Raw genomic sequence first — 14,112 nt, forward strand, 5'->3', positions numbered from 1 at the left:
CTCTACCTCTTCTCCTGACCTCTCCCCTACTATGCTATCACGTGTAACCAACTGTCTTTCAGCTACCTCCACATGGATGTCCCAATGACACCTATAGCTCAACATATCCAAAACAGAGCTTATTATCTTCCCTCCTGCCAGAATCACCACCTCCCCTCAAATCTCTCTCACTGTTAATAACACCAAAATTTCCTCAGTCTCCCAAGCCCACTGCCTTGGTGTCACACTTGACTCCACACTCCACCCTGTGCTTTATTCCTCACATCCCAGTCCTGTTGATTCCACCTTAAAAACATTGCCAGAATACTCCCTTTTCTTACACAACATGCTACCAAAACTTATCCATTCTCTCATCTTTTCCCATCTTGAATACTGCATTCTACCTGTATCTGGTATTCCTGACACCAATATATCAACGCTTCAATTCATCCTAAATGCCGCTGTAAGACTGATCTTTCTCTCTCACCACTCCACATCTGCTGCACCCCTTTGCAAATTTCTACACTGGCTCCCTGTGTTCTCCCCAACCAAATTCAAATTACTCACCCTTACCTACAAAGTCCTCAACACCACCCCTTCATACATCTTAAAATACTCTCCCTCCTACCTTCTTCTACCTCTGACCTGCGCCTTCTTGTCTCGTCTCTGGTAACCACCTCTCATTCCCGCCTACAAAACTTCTACCATGCTGGTCCCCACTTCTGAAATTCCCTACCACACCCAATCAGGCTTTCCCACAGCCTTCAAATCTTTAGATGTTCTCTAAAAATCCATCTCTTTTTTAAAGCTTACCTTATCCCTGATGATACTATTCGCACTAATACACCCTCACAGATGTACCAATTTCCAGTCTAAGCCACACTCACTCCTTTTGTGTCAGCTGTGCCCTCTTCCACTTAGAATGTAAACTTTCTAACGAGCAGGGTTCTCCATACCCTTTGTTTTCATGTCTGCATTTAATTTGTCTGCTTGTATGTCCTTGTTATATGTATGTCCTGTTTTCCCTACTGTATGGCGCTGCAGAGTACTGTGGCATCTTTCAAGTCTACAATAATAATAATAATAATAATAATGGGCAATAGACATTTAGGAGAAAGGGTGGTGAAGTTTGAGAGACTGAGTTTGACCGGTTTGAAATAATATTGAAGTTTGCTAAGCTAACAAATTGATATTGCTGTCAGAAGTTGTAGGACTGCAGGAAAAATAAAGCTGCTGAACAGAAAGAAGTGAGTTTGCTGCCCACCATTGTGAATACAATTTATCCCATGTGAAGCAGCCATTTCGATATTACAGAGAAAGTTGTGCTATTTGACATGGAAATCTGTAGCTGCATTTATTCAAGTGATGTATCCTGTTACTTGCTGTGTGTGATTACACATCATTTATTTAATTGACTGTATTTGAGTTAAAGCTGTTCTTCTGCATAGAGTTAGAGTGTTCAACTGTGCTATGGTTTCTAGATATGAGTGATAACGGGATCACCAGGGACCAAAGATTTCTCTATTCGAAGGCACCTGTGTAATGTACTGTATCCAACTCAAGAATTATCTGCCTAGTTTAGGTATATGCAGGGCCGCCATCAGGGGGGTACAGTGAGTACAGCAGTATGGGGCCCAACAGCAGTGTGGGGTCCAACAGCAGCCATGGACCCAAACAAATTTATAAGGGGAAGGGACATTCGCAGTAACTTAAGGGAGGTAGCGGGTGCTATTTCTAGGCAGCAGTTGCTCCTGAAATGTGAGAGATGGCGTGGAGGGAGACCTGTGCCCGCAATCAGGACCACCGAGAGAGGGGGGGCGGGTACTAATTACCCTGGCCCGGGCATGCCAGGGGGAGTGGCCTGGGCCCTCACTGCCGACATTTTTAAATTTTAGGAAAACAAAGTAGAAAGCCACAGTGTAATGAAGAAGAGGGGAGGGAGAGAGAGAAAAAGGCACAGTGTGATGAAGAAGGGGGGAAGAGAGAAAAAAGGCACAATGTGATTAAGAAGAGGGGGGGAGAGAGGCACATGGTGATGAAGCAGAGGGGGGGGGGGAGAGGCACAGGGTGATGAAGAAGAGGGGGGGAGAGGGGCAAAGGGTGATGAAGAATAGGGGGGGAGAGGCACAGCGTGATGAAGGAGAAGGGGCAGCAGCATGGCACAGAGTAATGAAGGGGGGAGCATGGCAGAGTGTGAAGAGGGAGCAAAGGCAGCATGGCAGAGTTTGAAGAGGGGTAAAAGCAGCATGGCACAGTGTGATGAAGGGATAAAAGCAGCATGGAGGGCGCAGTGTAAATATAAGGGGGCATAGTGTGGTTGTGGTGAAGGGGCACAGTGCGATCATAAGGAGGCACAGTGTGGTGATGAAGGGGCACAGTAATGTGTGTGTCATGGCACAGGGGGCTTTTGGCAATGTAGTGTGTTTAACATAGGTAGAGGCTAATTAATGGGTGCTATTTTGTTTGTGGGGTGATGGAAGAGCAATGTAATAGTGGGGACTATTAATTTAAGATGGGGTGGTTTGGGGGCTATTGAATGTGGGGGTGAGTTTGGGGAGAATGAGATCTCTTTATTAAATGAGACTATTAATTATTTAATGGCAGTGATGGTTGCGGGAAATAGGTATATTTATGAAATGTAAATACTACTAATTTATTGCTAGGGCTGTTTGGAGGGAGGGAAATAGGTTTATCTATTAAATGTGAATACTATTATTTTAATGTTGAGGCTTGAGGAAGGATTAATTATTAATCGTGGGTACTATTGATTTAACGCCGGGGCTGGTTGGAATCTTCTATATGTTGCCATTTTTTTTTCCAAATAGGGCCCCCAAAATTCCAGGACCCAGACAAGCTGCAACTAAAGAAACCTGCAGCCAAAGATGGTGAAAGTGACAATAACAGGTAGGAGAGAGCAGGACAGTCTGTGAAATGTTGTGATTCTAGTAAGACAATCCCAATTTTTGGTGAGTGTTGTGCCCAATGTAAGGTGCAGGCCAAGACTGTAAACTCTTTCTGTACACACTGCATTATTTATATACTACACTGTGGTGCTAGATGTCCTGAAAATCTTGAGTGCTGGGACATATAGCACGTTCCGGTGAGCGAGCAGCATTGCTGACGTCATGTATTTAATAATGTCACAGCGCTGTCAAATGAAAGGAGCCAAAAGGAGCCAGCAAGAAGACACAGAGAGGTAAGTAAACTACTGCAGGGGTTAGATGGAATTGAGGATGGTGGGTGACTTTTGAGAATGGAATGGGAAATGTTGAGTGTGGAATAATGAAAAAATTCAGGTGGGGTGAGAGAAGGAAGGAGGGGGCCCTGACTGTTACATTTGTAATGGGCGCAGCAATTTCTGGTGGAAGCCCTGGGTATATGCATAGATTGTGAAGTATCACGGTTCATCAGTATGCACCAACAAGAGAGCTAAAAGTATTGTTGTGCATTTACATATTTAAAGGGATGGGGATGGTTTAGTGTGATGTGACCTGAATAAAATACTGAGAAACTATTGCATATAATGTGTAAAAAGTTAAACTGCTGAGGGAAGTACTGCTGCAGGCTGTTGTGCAATCAAACCTGCAAGAGTAATTAGAGTGCCAGAGGTACCTCATCTATAGGCACTAAGTGAGAGATAAAGTTAGTAGTGCAAGGAAATTATCTACTAAATGTGCGGTGGTGGCTTCTTGTCTATTCTTGTGTCCCGCTAAAGTGATTTTCGTGCTTGTGGTCATAGTTTCAGTGGTGGGCAAGTCTCTCCTTGGTGTTCGTGGTAACTGACACTCCCCAAAAGAGAAGCCACATGTCAAGATTTGACTGATGGCACTGCTCTGAATAATAGAGATAAGAGGAAATCCTACACCCCTGCTATTTACAAACACCAATTTCCAGAGAAGCCAAGAAAGGGGTGTTACATATGAATATATGCATAATCTCCGAATAACTTCTTTAATATCTCTAGTCATCATAACCTATATAAATATAAATATATATATATATATATATATATATATATTGTAACAAAAGGAGGCATTTAGCTGGCAATATGCAGAGAAAGCAGGGAAGTAGAGTAAAACATTGGCACAGTTATGTACCTAGGTGGAGATTGAACTAGGTAAAAACATATGTGTAGTTTAAAATTGGTTTACTTACATGATTTAAAAGCTGCTTCCTCTCAGCAAACAGACAGGGTGGGTCTGATAGTCTAAACAGAGCCAGGGATGGGCATTTCCTTTTAAAGATAAGGTGGGTGTGTCACCTGTCCATCAAGCTAGGCCTGTGGGAGGAGTGTCAGGTATAAAACCCTACTTGTTTCCTTGTTCAGGGAGATCAACGGTGGACTAGCTGGCTGATCTGGACAGAGAGCTGGACTATGTATAGTAAGCGTTGAGGGTCTCCATAATTGCTGTGCAAGTATACGGTGTCAAAACATTATTACCATCCTGACAATATAGAACCATAAAAAGGAAGAAGTTGTACGCGTGTGCTTCTGCAGTAGCGGGCTCTTGTCAAAAGTGGTGTCAGGAGTGGGATGCCCCGGGAAGCAAGTTTCCGCTACCCAACCCGCGCAGACGTCAACATGGAGGAAGTACTGAGAACCCTCGTGAATGTGGCCGCTGCGCAGCAACAGCAGCAAGCTCAGATGCTACAAGTCGCCGAGGCACAGGTGGAAAACACAAGGCTCTTAAGAGAAGAGTTAAGCCAGGTGAGGCATGACAGAAATGAACCACCTGGTCCTGTTCTTCAGAAAATGTCACAAGCTGATGACGTAGAAGCACATCTGGTGTCTTTCGAGAGACTTGCAAAAAGGGCAAAATGGCCTCCTAAAGATTGGGCTGAGAGACTGGCGCCATATCTGACTGGTGAAGCTCAGCGAGCTTATATGGATCTAGATGAGGAACGGGCCTCTGATTATCTGTGTCTAAAGTCTGAGATATTGGCTCGCATTGGAGTTTCCGGGCCAGGCCGAGCCCAGCGCTATCACCAATGGCACTATGATAAAGAAAAAACGGTCAGAGCGCAAGTGGCTGAGCTTTCTAAAATTTTAAAGAAATGGCTGCAGCCTGAGGAGAATTCGCCTTCTCGGATTATTGAAGTTCTGGCGATAGATCACTGCATCCGGGGGCTGAACCGCGATTTGCAAAGGTGGGTTCTGCAATCAGACCCACAAACTTATCAAGAGCTTGCCACCGTGGTAGAAAGGTTTTGTGCGCTACAGCAAAATGACTAAAGAACCTGCATTTGTGCCAAAGCCGCTGCCACGCCAAAAGCCAGGTTTGACAATCCTTGCCACAGGGCTCAATGGCAAAACTGCTACGGACAGAGGGCCAGGTGCAAAGCTGTCTAATCTGAAGTGTTTTGAATGTGGTGAGCCAGGCCACTTTAAGGCAGAGTGTCCTAAACTACAGGAACCCATGGACTGTTCTGTAGCACATATTGGACCTGCATTTCCAAGCTGTTTTACCATGAGTCCCACATCAGGAAGTCCTTGTTTGTTCCAGGTGACTGTGCTAATCAACCAAAACCTTGTTCTGGTCTTGGTTGACTCAGGGAGCGAACTCTCATTGGTTTCCAGCTCTGCTTTACCCGAAACCATAACTTCTCGGTTTCCCAAAGTGAAAGTTCTTTGCGTACATGGCACAACAGAGGAGTATGAAAGAACAATACTACCAGTCACACTCAAAGACAAAACTATTATGGTGGTAGCTGCCATAGCACCTAAACTCCCATATCCACTAATTTCGGGGCGAGACTTCCCACTGTTTAATGATGTCCTCGGTGAGCGGATCCGGCCTGACATGCCGGCAACTGATGCAACGGTCGAAAGCCCGGTCTTAAAGGAACCGCCTAAGAATCCACAACATCTGGACATCGATCTTTGGGAACCGCCAAACCAGAATGCCATCCTGGGAGTCACAGCAGGAGTTCCACAAAAGCATCCAACTGTGGGGAAACATGGACAGTCCAAACTAGCATTGGTCGGTGATGTCGCAGATGAGCCCACCCCGCCTGTCAGTGAGGATACGGACTGGTCCGCAATACCAATTTTGTTTCCTTTGCAGGACTTTGCTCGAGACCAACTTAATGATGCCACTTTGGAACATGCCTTTAAAAGTGTGACTGAGGTAAATGGGGTAGCGAAAGCCGCCCAGCCTGCAGAAGGTATACCATATTTTATTGTTAAAAATAATTTCCCGTATAGAGTTGCTAATGTACAGGAGGAAAAAGTAGAACAATTAATGGTTCCTCAGGTCCATGTAAACCTAGTGTTAAAAGCAGCACATACACATGTCTGTGGGGGACACCTAGGGGAGGATAAAACACGGTAACGAGTTCTGCTTAGGTTTTACTGGCCCGGTGTACACATGGCAGTGAAAAAGTAATGCCGGTCCTGTCCCATTTGTCAGAGAACCTGTCCCAAACCCATGTACAGGGCACCTCTTATTCCAATACCAATAGTACAAGTTCCCTTTGAACGGATAGCTATGGACCTTGTGGGGCCCCTGGAAAAATCTGCACGTGGGCACCAATATATACTAGTGGTGCTTGACTATGCAACCAGGTATCCAGAGGCAATTCCCCTACGAAACATAAAGTCCAGCACCATAGCTAGAGAACTTGTATTGATGTTTACACGCTTGGGAATACCCAAAGAAATTCTCACAGACCAGGGTACTCCATTCATGTCTAAACTGATGAAGGACATGTGCCAGTTGCTAGGGGTTACGGCGCTACACACCTCTGTATACCATCCACAAACAGATGGCTTGGTGGAACGCTTTAACCGCACATTAAAGCACATGCTCAGGAAAGCAGTGGCTCAAGAGAAAAAGATTGGGACACTCTTATTCCCTATTTGATGTTTGCCATCCGTGAGGTACCGCAAGCTTCAACAGGGTTTAGTCCCTTTGAGTTATTGTTTGGGAGACAGCCCAGGGGTATCTTGGATATGTTAAAAGAAGGGTGGATGCAGCAAGGTCCCAGAGAGCCAAATCTGGTACAATTTGTGTCCCAAATGTATGAGAGGCTAGGAAAGATAGGGCCCATTGTGCAGCAACATGTAAAAGAGGCTCAGGAACGACAGAAGAAAAGTTATGACAAAAGTGCTGTTGTTCGATCTTTCAAGCCTGGGGACAAGGTCCTAGTCCTGGTTCCTACCCAAGAAAGCAAACTTTTCACCCATTGGCAGGGTCCATATGAAGTTCTAGAGGCTGTCGGTCCTGTCAATTACAGAGTCCACCAGTTAGGTAGGAGAAGGGAGGAGCAAATATATCATGTTAACCTCCTTAAACCCTGGCATGATGAGGAAACCTCTCCTCAGGTAGTGAGTACTGCCATTGAAAAGTCTGAAGTGCCCATAGAGCAAGCCTTGTCCATTCAGCAGAGACAACAGACTGAAGAAATGATTTGCCTCAACAGGGATGTCTTCTCTTCCATTCCTGGGCGCACTACCTTAATCGAATACGACATTGTCACTGCGCCAGGAGTCATTGTCAAGAAGAAGCCATATCGTATTCCAGAAGCCAGACGGGTGGACATGAGAATGGAGGTTGAGAAAATGCTCCAGTTAGATGTAATTGAAGAGTCCACTAGTGAATGGAATAGTCCCATTGTGCTTGTCCCGAAACCCAATGGGACAATTAGGTTCTGCAATGACTTTAGCCGCCTAAACAGTATGTCGCAGTTTGATGCCTATCCGATGCCACGTGTGGATGAACTAGTGGAAAATCTTGCTGGTAGCAATTATTTAACAACCCTTGATCTAACAAAGGGTTATTGGCAAGTTCCCCTGACTTCCACGGCCAAGCCAAAGACTGCATTTTCCACCCTTGATGGTCTCTATCAATATAAAGTCCTACCCTTTGGGTTGCATGGGGCACCTGCCACCTTCCAAAGGGCTATGAATAAATTGCTACGACCTCACACAGCTTATGCAGCTGCTTACTTGGGCGATATAGTGATTTATACCCCAGACTGGGGATCACATTTAGCCAAAGTTGAGGCGGTCTTAGCTTCATTACAGTCCGCAGGGTTAACAGCTAACCCAGAGAAATGTGCCATAGCCATGAGAGAAGCCAAATATTTGGGGTACATTGTTGGTCGAGGGCATGTAAAACCCCAGTTAGACAAAGTGGAGGCAGTCAAAAATTGGACAAGACCAGAGAAAAAGTCACAGTTAAGAACCTTTTTAGGCTTAGTAGGTTACTACAGGCGGCTTGTAAGCCACTTCACCACTAGAGCTGCTCCACTTACGGACATGTTAAAAAAAAGTTGTCCAGATAGATTAACCTGGTCTGACTCTGCAGAAACCGCCTGGTCTGATCTTCGGTTAGCTCTTTGTTCCTCTCCAGTTCTACAAGCACCAGATTTTACCTGGAAGTTCTTCCTCCAAACTGATGCTTCTGGTGTTGGCTTAGGTGCAGTCTTGTCACAGGAGAAGAATGGAGTAGAAAATGCTGTCCTGTACCTAAGTCGTAAGTTGCTTCCAAGGGAACAAAAATATGCCACTGTGGAGAAAGATTGTCTCGCCATAAAATGGGCTACAGAAGCTCTGCGCTATTATCTCCTAGGCAGAGAGTTCACCCTAATAACAGACCATGCACCATTAAGATGGATGCAGAACAACCGGGAGGTAAATGCCAAGGTAACCCGCTGGTTCTTAGCACTACAACCTTTCAAGTTCTCAGTAGAACATAGGCCTGGGATTCTACACAAAAATGCAGATGCGTTGTCACGAAAATATGCACTCCTCGCGAAGTCCGCGTCCCCCTACTTGGAGACGCTAGGGGGAGGGATATATAACAAAAGGAGGCATTTAGCTGGCAATATGCAGAGAAAGCAGAGAAGTAGAGTAAAACATTGGCACAGTTATGTACCTAGGTGGAGATTAAACCAGGTAAAAACATATGTGTAGTTTAAAATTGGTTTACTTACATGATTTAAAAGCTGCTTCCTCTCAGCAAACAGACAGGGTGGGTCTGATAGTCTAAACAGAGCCAGGGATGGGCGTTTCCTTTTAAAGAGAAGGTGGGTGTGTCACCTGTCCATCAAGCTAAGCCTGTGGGAGGAGTGTCAGGTATAAAACCCTACTTGTTTCATTGTTCAGGGAGATCAACGCTGGACTAGCTGGCTGATCTGGACAGAGAGCTGGACTATGTATAGTAAGCGTTGAGGGTCTCCATAATTGCTGTGCAAGTATACGGTGTCAAAACATTATTACCATCCTGACAATAAAGAACCATAAAAAGGAAGAAGTTGTACGCGTGTGCTTCTGCAGTAGCGTGCTCTTGTCACAATATATATATATATATATATATATATATATATATATATATATATATATCTGTTTTACATAAGCTATCTCTTATTTTCACTATACAGGTCCTTTATGATATGGGAATCACTTTATCAGGAGCAAAACATTTTTAGTTCTGGATCAGGTTTGACATTCCCACAATTTATTACATTAATACACTGCCAAGTATAATATAGTATATACATTATATTCATACATTTAAAATATTATCTCAAAATACTCTCCCACACTCACTCTTATCTCTGATAAGTGACTTTCATTTCCACCTACAAGACTTCATCCCAATCTACTATCCATCTACGAAATTCTCTGCCACTCCTATCTTAAAATACTCACAGAAAACCTATTTCTTTATTAGGGAATTCCCTATTGACATTGGTACAACCACTGTGCCAATCTGCACTTTGAGCCACATTTATTCCACCTGTTTACTTCTACTACTTGTTCCAATAGATTGCAAGCTCTCTGACAATTAGGGCCCTACCTAACATTATGTTTTCATACCTGCACTAATTATGCCTACCTTGTATGTCATTGCTTCTGTATGCCGTGTTTTCCCCACTGTCTGCAGCTGTGCAGCATTGTGACACCTTACTAATCAATTACAATAATAATAAAGGGGATAACTGAAGAACTTGCAACAGAATTACATACATAAAAAATTGAAGAGGAGATGTTTGTAAAAAGCATGAAATGGCAATAAAACAAGGGAGCAGAAGGGGGCAGTATTGTGCATGGCAAAAAAGGAAGCATGGAAATACGATTGCTAGAAACAGTAGAGTGCTGAGAACTGAAGGGATACCACTGATTGTGCAATCATTATGGGAATGGGTGGTTGGAGTCATGTAGTTGTAGGATGAAATGATTAAGATAATTAGGAGAGTGAAAAAAGAAAGTTATAGAAGTAGAAAACATCAACTTAATGTAATTTGTTGTGGATTTTAATCTGAGAAAAGATTGAGAGACATTGAGATGTATAAAAAGTGGGTGTTTGGGATCATAATGTAAGTGGGACAAAGTTGATGCTTACAAACGGTAATAAGGGTATTGTAAGCTGAAGGACATTATTTCTGCATCATTTTTACTCACTGAGTACCTATCTGACAAGTGGAGAGAAGCCCATCCTAGTTATCAAGGCTTCTACATGTTAGTTACAGCATAACTGCTATTTCTGTCCTGATACTTACAATGTAAATAAGCTCAGCTTACCTCTTGCCTTTTGAAGTTCTGTACATATTCCTCAAATTGTTCATCTTTTGTTTCATCTGCTTTTCCTAATTTCTGAAGCACCTGAAAATTAAAAGAGATGCAAAATACATGAAGAAATTTTGAAAAAGTCGTAGGTGAGTTATATCTGTGAGATATTTCTACAGAATAATGCGAATATATTGCAAACCGTTTATGAATTTATGTTGAAGTCAGAGGCGGGCTGGCCCGGATGGCAGGGGGTCAGCGGCCCCCCAGGCCGCTCAGTCAGACCGCTATTAGGGCCGGGGGGTAGGCCGACCGGCCGCCCCCCGGATACAATATAGGTTATTTTCACCGCGACAGCACAGGCGGCTGCATCCCGTTTCTTGTGATGCGGCCGCCTGTGTGCCCCCCCGGGCTTCCCTCTCCCAGCCCGCGCCTGGTTGAAGTTATTGCTATCGGTAGGAAATTATACAATTTGTTCCAAAGTTAAGGCCCCTAGCAATGCCCACAATGAGCTACTGTAAATAATCCCAGACACAAACTGATAAATTGGATTGACCATCAACCAATATCTGTGGCTAATCTGTCCTCATACCTACAAATATATTTTCTGTATACAAGTCAATACCATCATCAGGCAAAAGGATTTTGTGCTCTGTTCAATCAATGGTCCAATTTGGATTGCATTTTGATTGGTACAAACAAGAATTTTGGCCAACATAAAGATGGTAGGCCAATTTGGTACCTTGGTATGCATTAATATACATAAAGCAGATAGAGCTTCAAATTATAGAGGAGTTAAGTGACAAAGGAGATAACACACAAAAAATTCAAAAACTATTCAATAAATTAATGATAATAGGCTTGTCTTTAACAAATAAAATCTTCCTCTGCTGTGTCAAAAACGAAATAAACAAAATCCATCTTTATCACTGGCATATTTTCCCTGTTTCAATAGTGTTTTATTGTTTTTTTCAACCACTCCATAACATTAAATTACCCAAATGGAATGTAAAAGCTTGCTTGTAGTGTTTATATATTTAGGATGTTAAATTGCATTAGGTTTTAACTAACCAAAATGTAATTCAAATTCTATGAAGCACATGAAATGCCATGTAAGTAAAATTAATGAGGTTTCCCTACCATGGGTCAGTCACTGTAAATGAGTTAGAAGTGGCAGGATAGAAACCAACCGTTATAATATGATAAGTGACATCATGATTAATTCCTTTAGGATTTTCCAGTTATCTTTTATTGAATTTGTGTACTGTGTAAAGAGAATATAGTCTTGGAATTTGGCATTATTACTAGAAAATAGCAATAGAGAAGAAAGAACTGAACAATGTGTGACGCACAACACAGGGAATTTCATACTACAAGCAAGTGTCTCGAGCTAATAAGTTAAACACCAAATAGCTTCAAGCCAAGCAATAATAACTAAAATAGCAACGTGTTGTAAAAATGCAGAACTTTAGTAAAACTCTTATTGGACCACTAAACACTGACCTTGTATACCAGATATTTGAACTACCAGAACAGGAAAATTAAAGAAAATATTGTTTTGAGTGAAAATAATATTTAATGAGTACATTTACCACAATATTTTAATTAAAGTAGAAAAATGTTAAGTCCTCTTTTATTACTACCTCATTTACTTTTTACTTTATGACCAGAAGAATTTGCCCACCATGCACTTTTTCATATCTGCAAAACCTCAAATGTAGGCGAGGATTGAATTTACAGCGGTGTTTCCAGTGGACATAAACCTTGAAACCTTTGCAGGTACATTTGCACAAAAAGACCAGCAGTATTGGCTCACTTTTTTCATGGTACATAATTGAGCTGAATAAGTTTTAGGTGGAATATTCGAGGAAAAGCCTAGACCTATAATGTTGCTGAACTGGGGTCTGGCGTTGAAAGTATCCAACAGGTCCTCCAATTTGTTGCAGCTTCTTTTGTTCAATACTGCATGCTCCCGCTGTCATCATGTTGTCGGCAGAGAACATGCTGACTGTCTGAAAAAAGTATGGGTCCTTTCTGCTGACCCAGGATTTTTTTTCATACAGACAACGTGTTGTCCGTGGAAGCGCAGCAGCATGAAGAAACAAGCAGAGTAGTGACAGATACATACAAGATATTGGGGGCTCTCTGGATTCCCTAAACAACAGACCCTAGGAAACTAAACTTTTGCTATATTCCACCAAAAACTGAATTTTCAGTCTTCATTATATTTATTCTTTAAACAAATATAATCTGCAAAAAGAGTAATTATATAGACTATTCCATGACAAAATGGTAATTTATTCTATATAATATAAAGAGAGTGAGACATTTAATAAATAATTATCTTTAAAAATGTCTGTTTTTTTCTTTTCCACCCCATTACAACAAACAACAAATGCTTTAATCAAAATGAATCATTCATCTCAATGGTTTTTTGTCAGCTTGAATAACAAACATGTATTGTTATGTATTAAAAAGATGCCTGAACTTTTTCTAGAGCTCATTAGCAGGCTTTACTAATGAACCTTTTAATGGGCAAGGGGATTAATTATATTAAAAGACTTGCTGATCATGTCTATGCATGACAGATCATATTCAGTACTTCCATTTGAAACTCCCTCTCCCCAAGCACATAGGGCATCCGGTTAAATAGTACAGAACATGTCATTCCAACTACTCCAGTTTGAATAAATAATAGTACATGGAGGTCAGCCGTTCTTTACTTATGATAGAGATATGTATTAATCGGAGTGATATTGAATTCTTTAACAAAATTTAAGTGGCTGCCCTATTAATACAAAAGAATAAAGTGAATTATGTGCGCTACATTTTTGTCAAAAGTGTAGACATAATGCATTAAGATGCTTACATTTTATACTCCAATGTAGACATTATATTGTGTATTTGGAGTACGTCAAACCACAAAACAACACAGGGGAACATTTTCCTAAGGACAAAACAATGCTGGCAACACATGCATAGAAATGGGCACCAATATTGGCACTCTGGTCTCATATCTGCACTGATGTGGCGCAAAAATTATCGCCTTGCCTAATAATTATCCAGTCAAATTCAAACAAATCATTTTGGGGATGTCCAAAAACCTTGTTCAAATGACCGGCATCATTAGGTATGTGTGACCATCTGCGAACAAAGTAACAAGTAGGTGATCTAGCTCCTCGGTCCACGTGCCAAAGAGCTGAGTATCTGCTTGGAAATTGAACTTCTCTAATCGTTCCAGTCTATGTGTGACCAGCACAAGAGATCCAACAAAATATATGTCACAATATGAAAGGTAGAAGACATGTGATTCAAACTGCCCGTGGCATACTAGTGTTACACTGTGTGATATTGATTGCAAGGAGCTGTATAGAGCGGTGTAAAGCTGAAATTGTCTGTGAGTATAAGGTTGTGTGTCTATTACTTAACTGTCCACTTTAGCCATTAGCAGAGACTTTGAACAGAGATGGTATTCATACAGTGCAATGTGGATATCATGAAACTAAAATAGCCAACAAAGAGCATAATTTGAATCTGATCATGTCAATCAATTGATGTGCCTTTGGTTGTATTTAGCTGATCACCCACTAATAACAGTATCTTGCACATTGACCAAAAAA

General features: G+C 42.0%; 1 protein-coding gene across 2 annotated transcripts in view; it reads right to left on the reverse strand.

The window, feature by feature from the left end:
• LOC142158542 (amphiphysin-like) overlaps window positions 1-14,112 on the reverse strand; it is a 176,254-nt gene that overhangs the window by 109,317 nt on the left and 52,825 nt on the right. For both annotated transcript variants that reach the window (XM_075212577.1, XM_075212576.1), the window contains exon 2: window positions 10,508-10,588. In XM_075212577.1, the coding sequence (XP_075068678.1) occupies window positions 10,508-10,588 (81 nt within the window). The remainder of the gene's footprint in view (window positions 1-10,507; window positions 10,589-14,112) is intronic.

This window comes from Mixophyes fleayi, chromosome 5 (assembly GCF_038048845.1).
Source record: "Mixophyes fleayi isolate aMixFle1 chromosome 5, aMixFle1.hap1, whole genome shotgun sequence".
Lineage (NCBI taxonomy): Eukaryota > Metazoa > Chordata > Amphibia > Anura > Limnodynastidae > Mixophyes > Mixophyes fleayi.